At 33.8% G+C, this 20947-nt stretch overlaps 2 protein-coding genes across 4 annotated transcripts; one reads left to right on the top strand and one right to left on the bottom strand.

Moving 5' to 3' along the window:
• The first annotated feature begins 3353 nt into the window (after positions 1-3353).
• LOC111710942 (myb-like protein X) lies at positions 3354-7654 on the top strand. Of its 2 annotated transcripts, XM_023485148.1 has the most exons (3): positions 3354-3477; positions 3807-3875; positions 4985-7654. In XM_023485148.1, exons 1-3 carry the CDS (start codon positions 3473-3475, stop codon positions 6681-6683), a joined length of 1773 nt encoding a protein of 590 aa, XP_023340916.1. In that variant the 5' UTR covers positions 3354-3472; the 3' UTR covers positions 6684-7654. The 2 variants fall into 2 exon arrangements, with proteins under 2 accessions (XP_023340916.1, XP_023340917.1); XM_023485149.1 differs by lacking the exon at positions 3807-3875.
• A 585-nt stretch (positions 7655-8239) lies between these two features.
• LOC111710939 (uncharacterized) lies at positions 8240-20109 on the bottom strand. 2 transcript variants are annotated; one of them, XM_023485145.1, is made up of 13 exons: positions 20014-20109; positions 19871-19930; positions 19242-19328; positions 19004-19033; positions 18503-18617; positions 17946-18017; positions 14364-17342; positions 13974-14321; positions 13758-13817; positions 12510-12600; positions 11262-11361; positions 10382-10522; positions 8240-8687 (listed from the first exon to the last, which is right to left on the bottom strand). In XM_023485145.1, the coding sequence occupies exons 5-13, from the start codon at positions 18588-18590 to the stop codon at positions 8670-8672; spliced, it is 3897 nt and encodes a 1298-aa protein (XP_023340913.1). In that variant the 5' UTR covers positions 18591-18617; positions 19004-19033; positions 19242-19328; positions 19871-19930; positions 20014-20109; the 3' UTR covers positions 8240-8669. The 2 variants fall into 2 exon arrangements, with proteins under 2 accessions (XP_023340913.1, XP_023340912.1); XM_023485144.1 differs by having other exon boundaries at positions 13974-17342.
• Positions 20110-20947: the final 838 nt, after the last annotated feature.

Here is a 20947-nt window from a genome sequence, read left to right as displayed (position 1 = left end):
AACATAAATTGGCAATTTGAATTTTTTTCAATGGAAAGTGTAAACAGAAAAATTTAGAAAAATTGGTAAACGAAACTTGAATCTAGAATTGTACTAGATTCATTCCATCTTATTTCAGATGAACGTATTGACAAAAAAAACAAATATTTTTTAATTTTGGATAAAAGGTTTGGCCGTCAACTTGCATGGATTTTTTGCCTGAAAACACCCTCTATAATAAAAAATGATTGATATGAATTACTTGATCTCAAAATTCAGGTGGAGGGGGGGAAGGCTATGACTTAGATACTTAGGATTGAACTTACATCAAAAGATCGTCGTTGGGTCCCTTTTGTAAAATAGGATTAGGACCCTTCCTCATTTTAGAGTTAGGCCCCTTTCTTAGATTAGGGTTTGGTCCCTTAGCTAAAGCTAGTGGTTTCATTTCCTCCAGATAGTAACTCATATTATATCTAGAAAACAGTACGGTTTTAGATTTTAACAAAATTGTTAGTTTTTATAAATAGTTGGGATTTTTTTTTAAATTCTTAAATTGGAAAAAAAACTGCTCAAGACATTAAATACATTTATTAACCCCCGAAGGATTAAAGTTGGCTGTTGTGTTTCGTTGTTTTGTAATGCAATGATGTTTTTGCTTTTAGAAAATCTACAAATTCTGACGACTGATTTAATTCAAAATTTAACAAGAATAGATTTTTTTTCTGCCCAAGTTAAGGTTTTGCATAGTGTAATAAAAGCAAAAAAATACAAGACAAAAATAAGCAAAATTTTCCAGAATTTTGGTGGGTTCTCCTAAAAGCTTTAAACCCCTAAATAAATAAAAAAAACCCCGGAGAATACCAATGCCCAAGACTATATACAAGACTTCAGAGACAATATTCATAAAATTCTTGGCTGTTATAATTCGTGTTTTTCTTTGCAAAATCATCTCCTAAATCATTACAACTCTATATTCTATTCAGATGACCTAATTCAACCTTAAGATCGTTAAATTTGACGAGTTTTAGATAATCCATAAGTATAAAGTGTTATTTTTTATGGGTATTTACTGTGTGTTAGCAAATTCTCACTGTGTGTTAACAAATTCTCACTGTGTTTTAGCAAATTCTCCCAATGTGATAGCAAATTCTCAGTATGTTACCAAATTCTAACAGAGTGTGAAAGCAAATTTTCACTGAGTGCTAGAATAGTCGAACTTAGTATCTGTGCATATAATGTTCACAAAGATACTGCAGCTACCTTTAATAATGTTAAAATATTATTTTGAAACTGACAAACATTAATCACATAAAAAAGATAAGAGAGTTGCGCACAGGATAATTGTGAGTCACGTGATTACGTTACTTAGATAATAAATGAATAAGGATTTTTATTTAAAGGATTGTTAACTATGGTACCCTTAAAAAGGGTTCAATGTTTATAATTTCGAAAAATGAATGTTTTCAAATTAAAAAAGTACAAAAGTAAGTTGCGCATTTCTACATTTAGGAATTATCAGAAACAAACACTTTTTCTAAGCCTAAAAAAACGACAATACCTTTCACGTTGTGATTCAGATAAAGGTTTCAAGTGTACCGTTGTGAATCGGTCATGTACCTCTTTAAATGGATTTAAATAACATCGAGTCTCTGTAAGTTTTGGGGAACATTCTTTTTAAAGTCAGAAAATTAAATGAAAATGACATGCTTTATGCTGAAGACGCTTCAGACCTTTTTCATGCATTAACTCTCCTTCCTCTACAATCTATACAGTACAGTTTCCAGCGAACCAAACGTTTCGCGAAAAATTTTCGTAAAATTTCGCATTTCGCGAAAATTTTAGGGAAAACCATAGGTGTTGAAGCTGTATTTTGTCTTTTTTGATCAATATTCGCAAAAATTTTGCATTAATTTTTTAACAAATTCCAAATTTTCGCATTTTTTGCGAGATTTTCGCATTTTTTCGCGAAATAGATTGAAGCGAAATTTCGCAAAAAAAATGTTCGTGAAAAATGCGAAATATTTGTTAAACGATTTTCCTTTTTTCGCTGGAAACCATACTCTAAAGTTTAAATCTTCTAGATTTTTTGCAACATTTTTTGAGTTTTAGAGGACAATATGAATTCTCTCAATCTACGAGCTCTACAGTAACAATTAGCTAGCTAAAAATACTATGGCGGCAGCTCACGGTTTCATTGTGGATTTTGGAAGATTTTGAAAGATTTTGAAAAAGAAAAAAAACGGCAAAGAAAGTCTGCACTCGCCAAAACTAAAACGGTAAGGTGCGATTGAGCAGAAACAATCTTCCAGAATCCATCATGAACACGTAATAATCAGGGACGTATTCGGGAATTTGTCCAGGGGGGGGGCTCAGCACCCGTTGGGGCATGAAAAACCCCGGAAATCAATAGATTTCACTGGTCCAGAGGGGGGGGGCTTAGCCCCAAAAGCCCCCCCCCCTGAATACGCCTCTGGCAATAATACTCAAAAAAAATACTGTTCAAATTCAGCGTAGCTCCTCTTCCCTTAGCAAATTGAAAAAAACTGAATGGAATTAGCTGTTCCTGGTCAGGAAGTGCGTCATTTAAATAAAATAAATAGAGTTTATTATGATAAAAATCCGAGGATTAATATTCATGGAATAAGATTATACATTTTAAATTTTTCATATTGGTAAAAGCATATCTATCTATTACTATTATCTAATTGCTATTCAGTAATATAGATGATCTCCTTAGCCTCTCCGTCCTGGCTTCAACAACTGTGAACAGATTCTGTTCTCTAAGGTTATGGTTGTGGAGAGGGATATTTCAAGGAAACAGGGATCTGTGCTTTGAGTTTAACAGACATTTTTTTCCAAACGATAGACAGAGTTTTTCTCGACGAACTTCTAGTGTTTCAAGGTTAGACTCATATCCTATATATTCTCCACCAAGTATTTCCCTAAAACAGGTTTTCTGCACTCCTTCGAGTGCGCAGGTCTGGTTGACCATCAGAGTGGAGTGTCAGACCAAACTACTCCAGTAGGCGGCGTAAAGGTTTGGAGTAGATCCTGGAGTAGACATACCAACATATTTTAATTTGCACAGCGAAGATATTCAAGAATATGCCTTTTTGCACAGCTCTGATGTATTTAGTTCCCAATCTAAATCAATTCACTTATCCATACACTTAGAAGTTTGGTTGCTGACACAAAATAGATTGTACCTGTTTTGGAGATTTTGCTTCGTTTCATGATTCGAACAATCTGCAATGTATGAACATTACAGTTATAGTCCTTGCACAGATAATCTTGCAGCTTTTTAACAAAAATTTAATGAATAATTTCAGATTTTAAATCCGTTTTCTTAATTCCACTGTCGAAGGTTAACTACAGCCGTTTAACCATCTGTGCAGAATTAAGTTTATGTTTGAATGCATCTTTATATAACAGTCGAGAACAAGAGAACACTACTATACGTATAGCAACTGCTGCAGAAGAAAAATATTGTAAAATGAAGTAAGAAAATAAGCTTTTTAAAGGGACTGCCTGCGTAATTGCAACTTTTCAAGTGACCTTTCCTTTGACTAGATAAAGACGCAAAAATCGTTGAGAATTTTGCCAATTATTTCTTAAAGGCTATAGTTAAAAACAACTGCTTTATAGTTTAATAAATAAGCATAAGTGAGTTAAAGCGGAAAAATCTTTGCGACACTTCAAAGTCGATCCTGTCTTAGGACTTGGGACCTGTAATTTGCAAACTGAATCTATGTGACGTAAGTTGGGAGGAGGTTGGGGGCAATCAATAAATAATCAAAGACACGCGTAATTTGTTTAATACATTGCAGGAGTTTACAGTCGTATTTTCAGTCTTATCCTTTACGAACAAACCTTAACACTGGTTATAATTCTTTGAGGTAAATCTTGATGATCTTACCCTAAAGTGATAACCAGAAAAATGTGAAAAAGAAAGAAGTTATAAGTTTCAAAAATCCTATGAACATAAAAACAACAACTGGTTAGTGTAAACAGATCAATTACACTAAATTATTGATCTGATAAGTGTCTAGTAAAACTATTTGCTTTTTAACAACATAAAATATACTTAAGTATTGCTTAATTTCGTTTTCCTATTCCATTGTTTTATGGTCATCACTGTGTATATAAAAAAAACAAAGCAAACCACAAGGGTCCAATTATGGCATGATCCGAACCAGTAAAGAATTTACCACAATTACTCGTACCAGTCCATCTAGTGTACCCAGTGCGTACCAGTCCATCTAGTGTACCCAGTGCGTACCAGTCCGTCTAGTGTACCCAGCGCGTTTTCATCTTCGCCCCATGGGAAGACCCAAAAGACTGGATCTACAAAATTCAATCCCCCTCTCTCTGTTTTAGAATTTTACGGGGCATTGCGCACAACAGAAAATGGCAAATGCCAATATTATTTTGTTCTTACAATATAAATTTAACTAGAAATCCGGGAAATTGTTTATTTAGAATGCGGGAAATTAAGATTTTAGAAATAATTTAGCAGTTAGTTATCATTAGATAATTTTTACTTTCAGTGATTTATTTTGTATGTTATGAAAGTGAGACTTTTTCTGAATTGAGGATTATACTCAAAAGCTGAAAAGATATGTTCGAAAATGGAAAACCTAACATTGTAATGAACTCCTTTTATAATTTTGATTCCAGAAAATAGTTTAAAATTGGGAATTATTGTCTTCGTCATTCTTAATAAAATGTTTGTTACAGTTTTAATTATCGACTTTTACTCTCAATCCTTAAAACCCAGTCTTTAAATTTGTGCCCATTTCTAACACTCAGTGTTAGAAATGGGCCACGTGTCAGTTTTGGAACTAATGTCCCCTGTATTTAGAGTGTATTTGCTTTATTACAACATTAAATACATTAAATTGCTTAAATGTCGTCTTTTCAAGTTATCGATTTATGGGTCCAAATATATTTTCCAGTTTAAATGTCCAATTATATTCAGTAATTTTCTAATTTTTTTTTTTTTAAGGATTTTGAGATTTCTTTTCCCGGGTTTGATGATCGCTTCAGTGAGTGTCATTGCTCTTTACTTCGCATCTACTAACAGATCATTTAACATGGAGAGGGTCAAGTTTTCAGAATCACAAGGTGATAATATTGGAGAAATGGACTCACAGGAGATAGCTACAATTGGAGAAATAGACGCCCAGGAGAGAGATAATAATGGAGAAATGGACTCCCAGGAGAGAGATAATATTGGAGATATGGACGCCCAGGAGAGAGATAATAATGGAGATATGGACGCACAGGAGAGAGATAATATTGGAGATATGGACGCACAGGAGAGAGATAATATTGGAGATATGGACGCACAGGAGAGAGATGATATTGGAGATATGAGTGCCCAGCAGAGAGATAAAATTGTGAATGAGAAAGAAAGTGTGAATGAGGAGGAGAATGTGAATAAAGAAGAAAATGTGAATGAGGAGGAAGATGTGAAAAAAGAGGAAAATGTGAATAAAGAGGAAAATGTGAATAAAGAGGAAAATGTGAATGACGAGGAAAATGTGAATGAGGGGGAAGATGTGAAAAAAGAGGAAAATGTAAATAATGAGAAAAATGTGCATAAAGATGAAAATATGAATAAAGAAGAAAAAGTGAATAAAGAGGAAAATGTGAATGAGGGGGAAGATGTGAAAAAAGAGGAAAATGTGAATAAAGATGAAAATGTGAATAAAGAGGAAAAACTGAATAAAGAGGAAAATGTGAATAAAGAGGAAAATGTAAATAAAGAGGAAAATGTGAATGACGAGGAAAATGTGAATGACGAGGAAAATGTGAATGACGAGGAAAATGTGAATAAAGAGGAAAATGTGAATAAAGAGGAAAATGTGATTAAAGAGGAAAATGTGAATAAAGAGAAAAATGTGGATAAAAATGAAAATGTTAATAAAGAGGAAAATGTGAATAAAGAAGAAAATGTGAATAAAGAGAAAAAGTTGAATGATAATGAGGAAAATGACAAAGAAGAGAATGATAAGGAGGAGAATGACAAGGAGGAGAATGACAAGGAGGAGAATGATAATGAGGAGAATGACAAGGAGGAGAATGATAAGGAGAAGAATGATAATGAGGAGAATGATAAGGAGGAGAATGATAAGGAGGAGAATGATGATGAGAAGAATGACAATGAGAAGAATGACAAGGAGGAGAATGATAATGAGGAGAATGATAAGGAGGAGAATGATAAGGAGGAGAATGATAAGGAGAAGAATGACAATGAGAAAAATGACAAGGAAGAGAATGATAAGGAGAAGAATGATAATGAGGAGAATGATAAGGAGGAGAATGATAAGGAGGAGAATGATAAGGAGGAGAATGATAAGGAGGAGAATGATGATGAGAAGAATGACAATGAGAAGAATGACAAGGAGGAGGATGATAATGAGGACAATGATAAGGAGGAGAATGACAAGGAGGAGAATGGCAAGAAGGAGAATGGCAAGGAGGAGAATGATGATGAGAAGAATGACAAGGAGGAGGATGACAAGGAGGAGGATGATAATGAGAATGACAAGGAGGAGAATGGCAAGGAGGAGAATGACAAGGAGGAGAATGACAAGGAGGAGAATGGCAAGGAGGAGAATGACAAGGAGGAGAATGACAAGGAGGAGGATGATAATGAGGAGAATGACAATAAGGAGAATGATAAACACACGCGGATTTAACGGTTCGGTCCTTGTCCCAGACAACTCCTTGAGTATAAAAACAATCAATAACCATAGATAAATTAAAATAACAGATAGGACTCTAGATATGTCGTCTTTTTAAGATTTATGTGTGACCCTGAGGCAGAAGCCCAAAGGAGTTGCACATAGTCAGCACAGAACACATTCTCTCTGTCTGGTTTAACGCCGACAGAGCTAAACTCCTTTGAGCTTCTGCCTCAGGGTTATTGAATACGAAACACACATGAATCTGAAAAAGACGACATCCCATATGTTATTTTAATTGATCTATGCCAACTAATGATTGAATTCAAATTATAGAAAAAAAACCGGGGTTAAGGAGAACACGAATGGAGAGAAATAAATCACATATTAGAATTGTGCCAAGAAGCAAAATAAATAAGCATGGACAAACATAACTGTTGCCAATTCCCAGGGTGTCCCACGAAACATGTCAGTAGCAAGACGAATTGAAGGTCGTCTTTGATCTTTAAAATAATTTGCGGCATTTAATTGTAAACCCAAGTTTAGAAGTAAATTTCTAGAGAGTTAACAATCACAAAATTTTCCTAGCTTTGGCATTTCCAAAATGTGGTCTGCCTTCTTTTACTTTCAATATTACCGGAGATACGAGTTCATTTCAGATTTCGACAATATATTAATGGTTTTATTTAAAAAAAGTGAAGTCTCAACGAAATTCTTAGTCTCCGGTCATATAGACAGCACAAAAAAGGCCGACCAGAGTATGGAAATGCCCGGACTAAGAGTATTAAGTGGTTATTAGCTCGAGAATTTTAAAAATCATACATGTCAAAGTTGGTTTACGACTGAATGTCACAAATAAATTCTAAGATCTAAGACGGCTTTCAAGTTGTCCTTCCCACTTTTATGTGCCGTGACTTTTCTCTTAATCTATTTTTGCTTATTATTGCAATTTGTGATTTGTAATTTGTAATTTGTAATTTGTAATTTGTAATTTGTAATTTGTAATTTGTAATTTGTGATTTGTGATTTGTGATTTGTGATTTGTGATTTGTGATTTGTGATTTGTAATTTGTAATTTGTAATTTGTAATTTGTAATTTGTAATTTGTAATTTGTAATTTGTAATTTGTAATTTGTAATTTGTAATTTGTAATTTGTAAATTAATTTCAAGTGATCCTTCAAGCAAAGATGGCAATGACCGATATCGATTGACAACTGTACCCTTGAAACTGTTATCTGATCATTAATGTGGAAGATATTTTATATTACAAGGTTTAGAAGTGGGTATTTCTGATAATTCCTTTGTATTTTCCTGCAGTAGTAAGAAAACCAGGTCTAAAAATAATAAAATTTCAAAATTTTAAACATTTATATTTAATTCTTGAGCAGACTAAGCTTAAAGGAGTACCGTTGTGAATCGGGCATTGCACTCTTAACATGGGTCACTTAAAGTTACTCTTACAATCCCTTTAATAAAAAAATACTATTTGTTGTTATTATAAACTATATAGACCCCTGCTGCCTTTTTTATACCTTAAAATATGTTCAGAATATCAAAATGAAATAAAAGATTTTTAATGAAAATTTTTATTTTAGCAGTCAAAGTGTCGTTTTAACAATGTTGACATTTTCAAATAAATGCGAGTTAAAATTACACAACAGAGGTTGTTTATCAAAGGAAGTTTGAATAAAAAAATAATACTTCTCTAATTTCTTAGACCATGGTTTCCGCCATTACACTTGAATTTTCAACTATGACATATAAAATATTTTAACACTGTTTCATGTCTATCAGAGAGATAGAACTGAATTTCAAGATAATTTTCCTCCGACAAATTTACGATTTATTTACTATATAAAGGCCACCGATACCCCCGGAAAGATATCTGTTCCTCCGATCGGACATTATCGGTTCTTCCGAAACCTCCTAATATTGTATGTTCCTCCGATATCTGCGAACTTGTTCTGTGTCTGCAGAAGAGGCTCCGAGTATCTTCAAGTTTAATACCCGACACCGATCTAAAAAACATTATATTTCTAATTGCGAGATATTTAATGAGTAATCAAAGTAAAAAATTAAATGACAATTACAAATAATACAGACAGTCAACTATTTCACGATCTAAAATAGACGAAAATTGGGAATTGAAAAATGAGCAACCATAAACAGTAAACACAATATTTTTCTATCTTAACTAATAGCTACCATCAGTATCAAAATTGTTTTAATTACTCGCCTCAATAAATATAAAGTTTGTCGAAACCAAAAAGGGAATACAGTTGTCGGCTTTTATATCAATACAATGAAGACGACTTTTATATTTTAAATTTTGATTTCTAACAAGCTTTTTTCAATTTACAAGTTCATTGACAGTTTCTCTTTGTTTACTTGTTAATGTGTATCCATGCTGTTTAAAAGCTTGGTAAAAGTTGAAATTGAAAGTAGTCTTTATTATATTGATATATACGACGACGAATGTACTGTGGCGTATTAAGGACAATTCTGGAACCAGCTTTATTGTAAAAGATTATTACATAAATCCAGACCTTCCTACACCTCTCTGAATACCAAGCCGTGTAATAATAAAATTCTTGTTGTTAATGAAAAAAACTACCCGGCCATGGTCGTCCATTTAAAAATTCTCGGCGGTTATGTCTGTGACAATTTTTAAGGCTTCCGAGGAAGAATATAAAAAATGTAATTGTTTACTTTTTATTTCTGGTTCAGTTAAACCCTAAATAAGCCATACATCGAAAGAATTCATCAACTGTCATTCTCTTCATTTTCCGATAATGGAATGCTGCAGATATTTAGTTTTTTAATTAAATGATTATATGGAGCTCTTAAGAACTGTTCCCGCATATTCATGGCTTTTAATCTATTTTCGCAAATACTGAGATTTATGTACAATAGTATAAAACTCATTAAAAAAATTGTCAAGACGACATTTAATAAATTCTTTCGATGTATGGCTCATTTAGGATTTAACTGTAGTTAAACTGTGAGTTCAGTATTATAGGTATCAAATGAATCCTGATATTTTTCTCTATAATACTGCACTCTCAGTTCAACTATCATATCTAGCTAGTCACCAACGTGAATAAATAGGATTAATTCACTTAGGCCAGTCACTTCCTTTACAGTTTGGTTTGATTACACAAGAGTTAACAACTCACAAAATTTTTGTGGATCTACATAAATGCCTTAAATCCTCTTATGTAAAAAAGGGATTCTTGAATCTCCCTAAATCTGGATCCAAAAAAAATATCCGGATCTAAGAAGCAAAATGTTTCACAAAATATACAGCAAAGCATTGGCTTTCAACCAGGAATCTCAATACTTTATGACATCGGTAAAATTTACCGAAGGTGGGAACTCTTGTTTTGTGGATATCGAGATCAATGCTTAATCTCGGTCTTTTGTTAATCTGCAGATTAATGTGATCTGTTTATGATATCCCGCATGGTAATTATACCCAGCCAGGGGTTGAAGTGAGCTTTGATCATGGGAGGAATAACTAAAATGAAGATATGGAACGGTATAATTTTTTATAGATCCTCAAATTTTGAGTGTCCCAGCGGATATCTAGATCAATAATTGGTAATTCTACAGTTCTCAGATCTGTTCTGAGTTGAAAACTTAAGAATGGGATATCATTTTAATCCCGATATGTTACGCATAAATCAATGAATGAATTATCTCGATGATTTACCTCAGACAAAGATTCACTTAATTTAATCTTCTTCCGTTTCCTTAGATCTTCCTCATCTTCCTCTTCTTCATCTTCTACTCTTTCTTCTTCCAGAGTTTCATTGACTAGTACACCCAATCTCAGAACTTGGTGTTCTTTGACCTACAAAATTTATCATAATTTCCCTAAGCAAACAAACAGAAAAAAAAACACCATTCCATAGAAGTCAGGAATTAGCCCCTGTCAAAATAAAAGACCAAACTATGGAAAAGAAAGACGACTGTTAGAATCAAGCTATGACTTTAAATGATCCAAAGATAATGTAAAGACAACGAAAATTAATGTCAGAATTGGCTAGTCTCTAAAAACCTCAATATGCCCTTGACACCTTTATTATTATTATCATAACAATACACCCGTTATTATTACTCCTAATATCTTCATAATGTATCCTAAAAAAATACCGATAAAACCTTCAGGATACATAACTAGTCAGTATACCCCTTCACCTCTCAGCATATATCATTAGTATTCCTAAAAACTTAATAATTTACTATTACACCCCTAAAACCTTCATAATTTTTCATCATATCCCTTTTCGCTTCATGATATATTAATACCCTAAAAAGCTTCATAAAATTATAAATAAAGAAAACAAATAGTCACAAAGATTATATTAAAGTGAGACTGCAGGGGTATACTTTTAGAAGAAGAACTACCCCCCACCCTTCCCCCAAGGTCGGTTTTATTTTCATTGGGCCTAATTCCTTCAGTTGGGTCTAAGAGCTTTCAGCTGTCGATAACGTAAGCTGGGTCTAAGATTGAGCCTTAAACCTAGAACTGGGCCAAAGGAATTAAGACTCGAGCTGAAGCTTTTAAATCGCGGGCTCTAAGAAACTACCTGAGATGGCGGTGAATGCTGATCTTTCAACAGTTGAGAATGCGTTTGGGGAGAACAGGTTACATTCTTCAGAAACAGGTGCATGTTATCCTTCATTTCCCTAAATTACAGGTTTAAAATTATATACAAGCTTTAGTTTGGGGAGAACAGGATACATTCTTCCTTCAATTCCCTAAATTATAGGTTTATAATTATATACAAGCTTTAGTTTCTGATATATACTAGACTTTGCACAGATTTTTCTGTTTTTTGTTTACTATTGTTGACACTTTCTACCGGGATTTTTTTTGGGTTCATTTTCGACCTTCCCAGAGGTGAGGACAATTCAGTTGGCACACACAAGTTGAGCCAGATCGGTTCATTGAACAGGACACAATCTTAACCATTGTCGGCAGTGCTTAGGATCTGGATCCGCAAGATTTTGGCTTCCTTGATCCGGATCCGGATCCAAGGGGCAAAATATCAACAAAAAACTGAAAAAAAAAATTATTTTCTCTTAAAACCCAAATCTGAACTAATGAAAAAAGAGAGATTATAAAAATTTCCTGATTTATGAATAGTTCATCAAGTTCTAGCATAAAAAAATGAAAAAAATTTGAAAATTCTTCTTTGTAAAAATAATTTCAGTAAATTTTAAAGAAATAACCTCAATCCGGATCCATTTTTTTCCAGTGCGGATCCAGGATCCGGATCCGCATCAAAATTAAATGGATCCTAAGCACTGATTGCCGGATTTTCCCCTTAATGGAAGGATCGTAAAAATGGAAGTATCGTAAATTTAATACCTTCCATTCGCAGTCAATTACGAGACACCATTAAAAAACAGAAAGTTTTTTTTTCATTGCGATTACATATTATTTCAAATAAATTCAAATTCGAATGGAATTTTACTTCAAAAAAGCTTTGAAATCCTATAAATATGTATGCTTTTTTATATCAAAGTCAGAGAGCATTTGATGCAAAATTTGTTGTTTATAGATGATTAACACATTTGTTGCTACTCTTTTAAAAATGAAAAACAGATACAAACTTTATTCATCTTGTCTGCGTTCAAACCAGAAAATAATCAAATTTAATTTTCCGCGTTGTTTTAAATCTAGAAAGATTTCTGTATGAATTTTCATCATGAAAAACGATCGCCACAAAAATCCACTGAACCATTAAAAGCTTTATCCTCTCAAAAGGGGCATCACTTAACATCCTAAAGAAGGGTGGATGGATGTTAAACCCCCTAGAACACCAACTAACCTGTATTTAGTGTGCCCTGTATACGCTGTATGTTTGTCTCTGTTTACCGGATAAACAGGGTGAGTGATATGGATGCACCCATCCTCACAGTCTAAACATTAAAAGGATATTCTATCAAATTTAACGTGACCATTTGTTAAAAGTGGCATTTCCGATTCACAATGTGACATTAAAAATTTTATCTGATCAAGGATGATTAAAATGTTGTTATTTATCTTCAGAAAAATTAATTATTTTCAATTGCAAAATCATAGTGTGAGATTGATAGAAATTGATTCTTTTCCATTGTTTTACAGATAAGAGGCACGAGGGATATCCTTCTCTTCAGATGCGGATTCACTTTATATATTAGAACCTTTCATAGTTTATTTTTTTAGGTTTGTTTGTATTGCGTTTTAAACCCCCCCCCCCTCTCCCACGAGGGAGGGAAGGCAAACTCCCCCGCACAACTTCAGAACTTCATTTTACCTATTTGAGCATGGTATTCCATATATATAGTATCCTTAAGATTTTCATTAAATTTTCTTTTCTTTTTTACAATAAAAGAATGAATAGCTTTTACTAAAAGGTAGACAAATAAAAAATATTCTTCATAAATGTTAATTCTTAAATTTTTAAATTTTCTTTCTAGATATTTTACGAAAACAAAACTCTGTTATGTCACTTATAACCTAATGATTTTAAAACTATTGGCGCTTTTTTCACAAGCACTACAGATTTGAAATACATATAGGTGGAAAGCTAATTACATTTTCTTTGCCTTTGAATGTTGTTTAGCAGGTAAACTAACTTAATATAAATAGTTCACTAATTTCGTCTGCAGTTAGGTTTAAGCTATGACGTAACTGATTCTGAAAGCAATCAGAGCCGAGACTGCGAAAACCTAACCAATCACAGAAGTAAATTTATACAACTGGGAGGGGGGGCAGGATATCAACCAAAATCTACAAAGTTTTAGTTGATATATTACGAAAATGTTAAGAATACTATAGATGGACTACCGTGCTTAAATAATCGAATTAAACCCGTTTTAAGTAGAAATTAAAGATTATAAATGGAAGATTATTCCTGGAAGACTGTTTGGGGGAGGTTTGGAAGCCCTATGGGAACACGCACTGCCGCAAATATATGTAAAATGAGATTCGGAAGCTGTGCGGGGGGGGGGGGAGTTCCTTCCCTCCCTCTTCCCGTGCAACTAACATTAAAAAACTAACTCTATATTTTAAGTAATAAAAATATGTTATATACCTTCACAATTTTCACAGAAATGTGTATATGCCGCCTCAACTTTATTTACTTCACTTAAACCTAAATATTTATATTTACATCACCAGCTTCAATAATACCTATATAGTATATATATATATTATACTGATAAAAATGTAAACATTCCAAGACTTTCTTTGCATTGTGAAAGTTTGAAATTTTAAATTTTTCTATTTTAAAAACGAATAAAATATCTACCTTCAGTTTCAGCTGGATTTGTGGGAAACTTAGCAGCTATGCGGTGATCTAACGTATTTATCTGTTTGTTCAGACTACTCTGGTTGTTATAAAACGTGCCACATACAGTACATCCAAAGTTTCCTAAGTTAGGGATGGCACCAGGATGTTTAACTCCATTACTGCTGAGTTGAACAGTATTAGGTGAACAGGGAACACTTGGACATGGCTTCTTAGACGAACCAGGTGTATTGGAAACATTTGTGATAGCCTTCTTTGATGAACCAGGTGTATTGGAAGCATTTGTGATAGCCTTCTTTGATGAACCAGGTGTACTGGAAACATTTTGGATTGCCTTCTTAGACGAACCAGGTGTACTGGAAACATTTTGGATTGCCTTCTTAGACGAACCAGGTGTACTGGAAACATTTGGGATTGTCTTCTTAGACGAACCAGGTGTGCTGGAAACACTATGGATAGGCTTTTTGGATGAACCAGGTGTACTGGAAACACTAGGGATAGGCTTCTTAGACGAACCAGGTGTACTGGAAACACTAGGGATAGGCTTCTTGGATGAACCAGGTGTACTGGAAACACTAGGGATAGGCTTCTTAGACGAACCAGGTGTGTTGGAAACACTAGGGATAGGCTTCTTGGATGAACCAGGTGTACTGGAAACCATTGGGATTGTTCTCTTGGATGAACCAGGTGTGGCAACACTTGGGATCGATTTCTTCCCTGGACTGGAGTGTTGTCTGAACTTGTGTACTTTCAAGGCTTTCATGGTAGTAAACTGCCTGTTGCACTGATCACAAGAAATATCACTTTGAGACTCAGGTACTGATTTTTGCATGAACATTTTAAACATTTCATAGGAACTGGAAAATCCAATGGCTTTGAAAAAGTCAAATATCTTCTTATCCATTCCAATTGGACTTCCATCAATAGGATCGTGTATTGCATTTATTCTCTTCATCAGCCAGAATATGTCATCATTTCCTACATTTGGCTTTACCATAAGCTGGGAGAGAAATATGACCACATGCATGGGTGGAATCTTGTAGATGGTGCTTGATACTTGGGCACACTTCTCCATGTAATCCTTTAGCAGAGAGTGTCTAGTAACTGTTTCAAGTTTAGCTAGAGAAATAGAAGAGATGGCTTCCAACTCATTCACTATGATGTCCACCTTTGATATATTTTCAGGAATTGTTGTTACCTTCTCAAGAAAACTTTCTAACATGACCTGGTTAATTATTGTAAAGTTCATATTGCCCGACCCGACAGCAACTGCCTTTCCTTGACAAAAACTTTTAAACTCTTGAACCCAATGCGTTTCTTGTAGAACTGTTGGCTTAGTGTCAATAATCTCCACTAAATCATCATTTTCTGATCTTTGCTCCTGCAAAGTTTGATCTAAATCTTCACTGTTCTGATTTTCAACCACCTCTTTCTTAATATCTTCTGACATTGCTTGAAAACTTGCAAACTTGGATGAATGTGTAAGAGCAAAGTGAGTTTGGAATTCCAAACCACAGGTAAACTTAGCCTTACACAATGAACATTTTTTATCACTAGGCTTACACCCATGTTCTTTGAGCTCTTTGGCAATTTTGTTCGCATAATGAGTTGTCACCACATGCTGTAAAAAATTCTTCTTGATGAGATACTTCTTGCAAATGCTACAGTACTCAAGGGAATTTTCTCCGTCTTGCTTTGATCTTCCTTGTGAATGATTCATTGAATTTCCTTGGGTAGCTGCTCTGGAATTTATCACTCTACCATGACCATGATTCATTTCAGTAAGTGAATCCTCTGCTATTGGAGATCTGTCATCTTCCTCATCAACTAAGTTTACAGGAGCTGGACTTGAAGGAATATCCTTATTGAAGACTACTCGAAGGGAGCACTCTTTATTGAGCCCCATATAGTTTAAAATCATGCTGTGTTGAATTGCATAGTGATAGGTGATAAATGAATCGTCATGAATCTTGTTTCCAGAAACAAAAGATAAACTGCAGTAGATACACCTTTTCTGAATTTTAGACTCCGTTATAAGTAGTCGGCAGGCTGAAGTAATCTGATCTTTGGCATGAGCAGAAAAAACATGACTCTTCATATCTTGAAAGTTGTGAACTTGAGCACAATCAGATACATGACAGGGCAAATGATTCAGACTTACAGGCTTTAACTGTGAGGATATCTCAGACATTTGTAAGGCATGTTTATCAGTAAAGTGGTTAATTAGACTCTGTCTCTCCTTGTGCTTGAAGCTGCACAAATTGCAGCTCCAAACCACATAGTCAATGGTTATCCTACCATGGATTAATGCAACATGTTTAAAAACATCTTCCTTTACAGCAAAAGATGCATTGCATAAATTACAATTTGTGCTGCTGACCACCTTGAGGAATCTTTTATGGAAGTGCTTTGATGCAAAATGATGGACAAGTACTGTAAGGTTCTCACAGGGAACCAAACAGGAGGGACATCCAAAAGTTTGAACTGGCATCTCAGGGTTTGGAGCTGATGTCTCAGGAAATTGAACTGGTGCCACAGGACGTTGAACTGATATCACAGGACATTGAGCTGGGGCCACAGAACATTGAACTAGGGACTCAGGACATTGAACAGGTGCCTGTGGCATCTTCTTTTCCAACAAATACAAAAACTCAAAATCAAACTCCTCCTCTAACTTCATCAACAGCTCGTGTCTTAATAGAGGGGCCAAAGACCAAAGATATTTATGTGCACGTAATTCCTTTGGAACGGAAAAGATGTGAACATGGTTTGGGTTGCAAAATTCAGCCTTCAGCAGTTCAATCCGCTCAAGGATTGGGATGAATATCTTTGATCTTAATCTGTGGTAGATCATCAAGAACTTTGGAATATCCTTAGTCACATAAAGTTCTTTTTTGGAAACATGGAGGAGAATTTGTATTGCCCTAACATCAGGATTATTTGGTTCAGTTTTATTAGCCAACAAGTACAGGTTTAAAAATTTTGTAATTTCAAGGGAAGGATTTGTTATTGGCGAATAGACCAGGATATTTGAATCCAAGTGTTGGGTTATATTTGCTAAAGTCAATGACAATTTTAGCTTTGTATTCTTAGACAGTATATTCCTTTTAACCAGGCCTACTTGAATCCTTATGCGCTCATATACATCTGGACCCAAGGTTGTTTTCAGTAAGTTTGAATGAGTTTCAAAAAGGTTCTTAATTTGATCTTCAGGTAGGGGTTCTTCATCCTTCAGTGCTGACAATGGCTTGCAAATAAGGCCTCCAGGATTTGCTGGTTTGGTTCCAGACATGACTTTTAGCGTTGGGCCTAAATTCGGCCACTTGCTTTGGTAAGAGGTTCGTGAAGTAGAAGCTTTTACAAGTGTCTCTAAAAAAAAGTCTCTTTAGCTCATATTGCTTTTAAATCTAGGAAGGAAGGAGTTCAAACATGGGGTTCAATAATCTTCATTCATGGGTTCTTTTTTGGAATCATTAAGGCATTTATTAAATTTGAACTACTCTACAAAAAAATTCTCAAATGTTACAAATTTAACACCCAAGGATTTTTTACAATCAAAAAAGGGTTAGAATTCTAGGATATGCCTGGGGTCATTTATTAGGGCTACATTTCTTCAAGAACTTTTCTATTTAAAAAAAAACCACTGGGCCATTGTCCATTATAAACTTTACAGGTTGAAAGCAAAAAAAATTCTACGGGAAAAGAATTTGATTGGTTTAGTCAAAGATTAATCTTTCTAGCTATAACTCTTTCACAGGTGAAAACTCATAAACCTTTCTATCAAAGCAGAATATTTTCAAAGGGGGGTATTTGCAATGAGCATTGCTAAATCTGATTATATTATATATAATCTGTATGGAAAATCATGGATAGAAGTTTGAAAATCTTGCCTTATGATGTTTTAATTAAATTATTTTTCCCCAAGGGGAGGTGGGGGTATTCTTGAAAATATAAAACACCCAAGTTCCATACCTTCTGGGGGAGGACTGCGTCCAGATATTAGTGATTCTACAACTTGAGGATTTGAGGGTAACTCAAGGTTATCTGAGGACATCATTGTCAATTGTCATTTATTTAAGATTGTTTCTTATATATTTCTCCTTTAGTTTGGACATGCTGTAAATGTTAATTGATTGATTGATATTAGCCTTAGAAATTAACCATGTTGCTATTGTAAACAATTGGAAGTATGATGTCAAGAATGTATACTACAAGGGGTTGATTATTTTTCTGCATACAAACATTTATTTCTTTAAACACCCCAAATGCAGTACACATTTCTGAAGTGTAATAAACATGCACAAATCACTTGCCAAAGTTAAAAAAAGACACAGAAAGTGTATTTTCAACCCCCGATTGGGTTTAGAAATGGAATTAATGGAATTATATAAACCCCTGCATGAATAAAGAACTTGTCTCTAAAATCAAAAGTTGTCACAGAGAATATCAAGATCGGTTGAAGAAGATAAGTGCAATTTCACACAAAAGTTTTGACGTCCGTTTTCATTGTTTTGATTATTGACAGTTTCCTAGTAATTTGATATATTCAATGCAAGCAGTTTTAGATCTGAAGGAGATAGTTCTATCTGGAGTCATATATTCTCGATCGGTGTGCATTTTATTTTTTCTCGTCCGGGCCCATAACTAGAAAACAGAATATCATTGGCATTGAGCCACAATCATTTTCCATTCCATGCCACATGTTAACTTTTTTGTCTTCCGGCAGCCATGAGCCACAACCGTTGGTTCTTCTATGCATTTTCTCATAATATGCTAGCTGTGTGCAAAATTTTGAGAAAATCAATGACATTGACTTCCAGAGGGTGGCTGACTTGATCAAGAATGGCTCCTACAATCCGTTAAAGGAGATGTCTCCGAAATCCAATTAAAATCAAGAAATTTCAAAAAAAATTTTTATCCATATAAACTATAAATTATTCAAATACAGCGTCGTATTTTCTGCTTTATAAGGTAATTAACATAATTTCAAAATTATTAGAAATTCTTAAAAAAAAAGATAAATAACTGACCTTGAATCCTTGGGGTAGGTTAGGATCAATCTAATTAATTAATATTCTTAATTATTCGTCTCTACGGGGGTATCATTGCTTTTTCATAGGTGATTTTTGACACAGAAAAAAAATTTAATTATCTTTTATTATTCACGTCTTTCATACTATAATTCATTCGTTCTGTTCCGAATAAATTTTGTGGACAAAAATCTTAAATAAAAAACCAAACATTTGGATAATAAATGTGAATATTTTCCTGAGTGAATTTGTCTGCTTTCCAAGGCTGGAGGATCTTGTACTGCCCTGGTTTCTCCAGGAAGTATTTACTCTTCTTCAATCGGTTCTAGAATTCAAATCAGAATCTAATCAGAATTTCTCTGTATAAACTGTATCCAATTTATAAGATTAAAAATTCAAAAATAATAAATTGTTAAAAAAAGAATTCAAATTTAAATAGTAATTGTTGACTCATTTTTGTGCGACACTCACGAACATTTATATATATATATATATAGAGACTAGAAGGGAAAAATTAGAGTCCCATGACTTTAAACTTTACATTATATAAAGCAAAAGGATAAAAAATAAAAAAGCGCTGTTAAAAGTCTTGAACAAAAATTTTAAAACACAAAAGAATAAACCATTAACATTAGAATTTAAAAATCAAACCATGCATTATTTAAAGGGACTGTTGAGGTAATTTAAGTGAGCACAAAATTGTAAAATTGTTTTGTGGATTAATGATGCAAAGTCAAAGAAGAAAATTGGTAAAATTCAACACTTTCAGGACGGAAAAAAGATTATTAAAGAATGTTATACGGATACTGATGTAATTGGAGTTTAACTTGAATTTGCGTTAACAGTCCTTTACAAAAATATGTTTACCAAAATATTGTCTGGAATTGTAAACTGCAGCTCCGATAGATCACAAACCAGCAAATTGACCTGAAACATTTTTTCTCTCAAGCAATCATTTCAAAAATAGTTTTTTTTTTTATTTAAAAATTGTTTGTACGATTTAATCTTACTTTTCCACTTCTTGGACTCTTTTGTGATCCCGGACCTAAAGTGAAATAAAAATATGATTAAAAATTCAGATTTCTTCATTAAAGGGACTGTAAGCGTAGTTTTGAGTGAACCTTTATGCAAAGATGGCAATTCACGATTTACAACTTAAAACCTTTCTCTGATCACGCATAAATATCATTATCATTAGGAGACAACCCATCAATCAAAGAACTATATATCAATGTTTTTGTTTCTTGAAACCGTTTATTTTCCTCTGCGAAAGTGCACTTGCGCATTTCTTATCTGTAATAAACAATGAAGAAATTCGCAGAAATACGCAATTTGAGTCAGAAAAACGACGTTATCTTCCACATTTATGATCAGATTAAGGTTTTAATAGTACCGTTGTCGGCATTGCCATCTTTGCATGGAGTAAACACTTAAAATTACGCTTAAAGTCTCTTGAAAGGGATTGTTCATCTATTTAACTAAAACACACGATACCCAAATTTTATTAACTAGGTACAATCAAGTCAATCTTATCGCTCAAAGATAAGAGGCCATTTTCATATTACCATAAAATTCCCCAGCAGCTTGGAAAACTGTTCATTTGAATTAAATAACAAGTTTGAACATTCCCGTGATTCTACCGAGTTTCAGTGTACATTAACCAATTTCACTTTCTGTGTTTTGTGAGCTACTAGTAAAACTATTTGCTTTGAAAAAACGTCCAATTGTTCAGTGTACATTGACCAATTTAACTTTGTGTTTTGTAAGCTACTAGTAAAACTATTTGCTTTCAAAAAACGTCAATTATACTTTAGGGTTGCGTAAAAGTCGTTTTCTTCCACAATTTTCTGGTATCACTTATTTATTCACCCAGATCAAGCAAAGACTGACAATTAACCCAGCTATGTTCATCGTTATTATTCAAAACTTTCAATAAACTTTCAA

Source organism: Eurytemora carolleeae, unplaced genomic scaffold (genome assembly GCF_000591075.1).
Source record: "Eurytemora carolleeae unplaced genomic scaffold, Eaff_2.0 scaffold918, whole genome shotgun sequence".
Taxonomy (NCBI): Eukaryota; Metazoa; Arthropoda; class Copepoda; order Calanoida; family Temoridae; genus Eurytemora; species Eurytemora carolleeae.
This window is presented reverse-complemented; position numbering and strand designations above follow the sequence as displayed.

Bases quoted from the DNA above. Each gene is read 5' to 3' on its own strand.
- LOC111710942 (XM_023485148.1), top strand. The intron at 3,876-4,984 runs GTAAATCTTGAT...TTTTTTTTTAAG, and splicing joins ACTGGTTATAATTCTTTGAG to GATTTTGAGATTTCTTTTCC.
- LOC111710939 (XM_023485144.1), bottom strand. From the start codon at position 18,590: ATGCACACCGATCGAGAATATATGACTCCAGATAGAACTATCTCCTTC. The intron at 13,818-13,973 runs GTAGATATTTTA...ATAAATATTTAG, and splicing joins AAATCCAGCTGAAACTGAAG to GTTTAAGTGAAGTAAATAAA. The intron at 11,362-12,509 runs GTTAGTTGGTGT...CCTGTAATTTAG, and splicing joins ACAGGGCACACTAAATACAG to GGAAATGAAGGATAACATGC.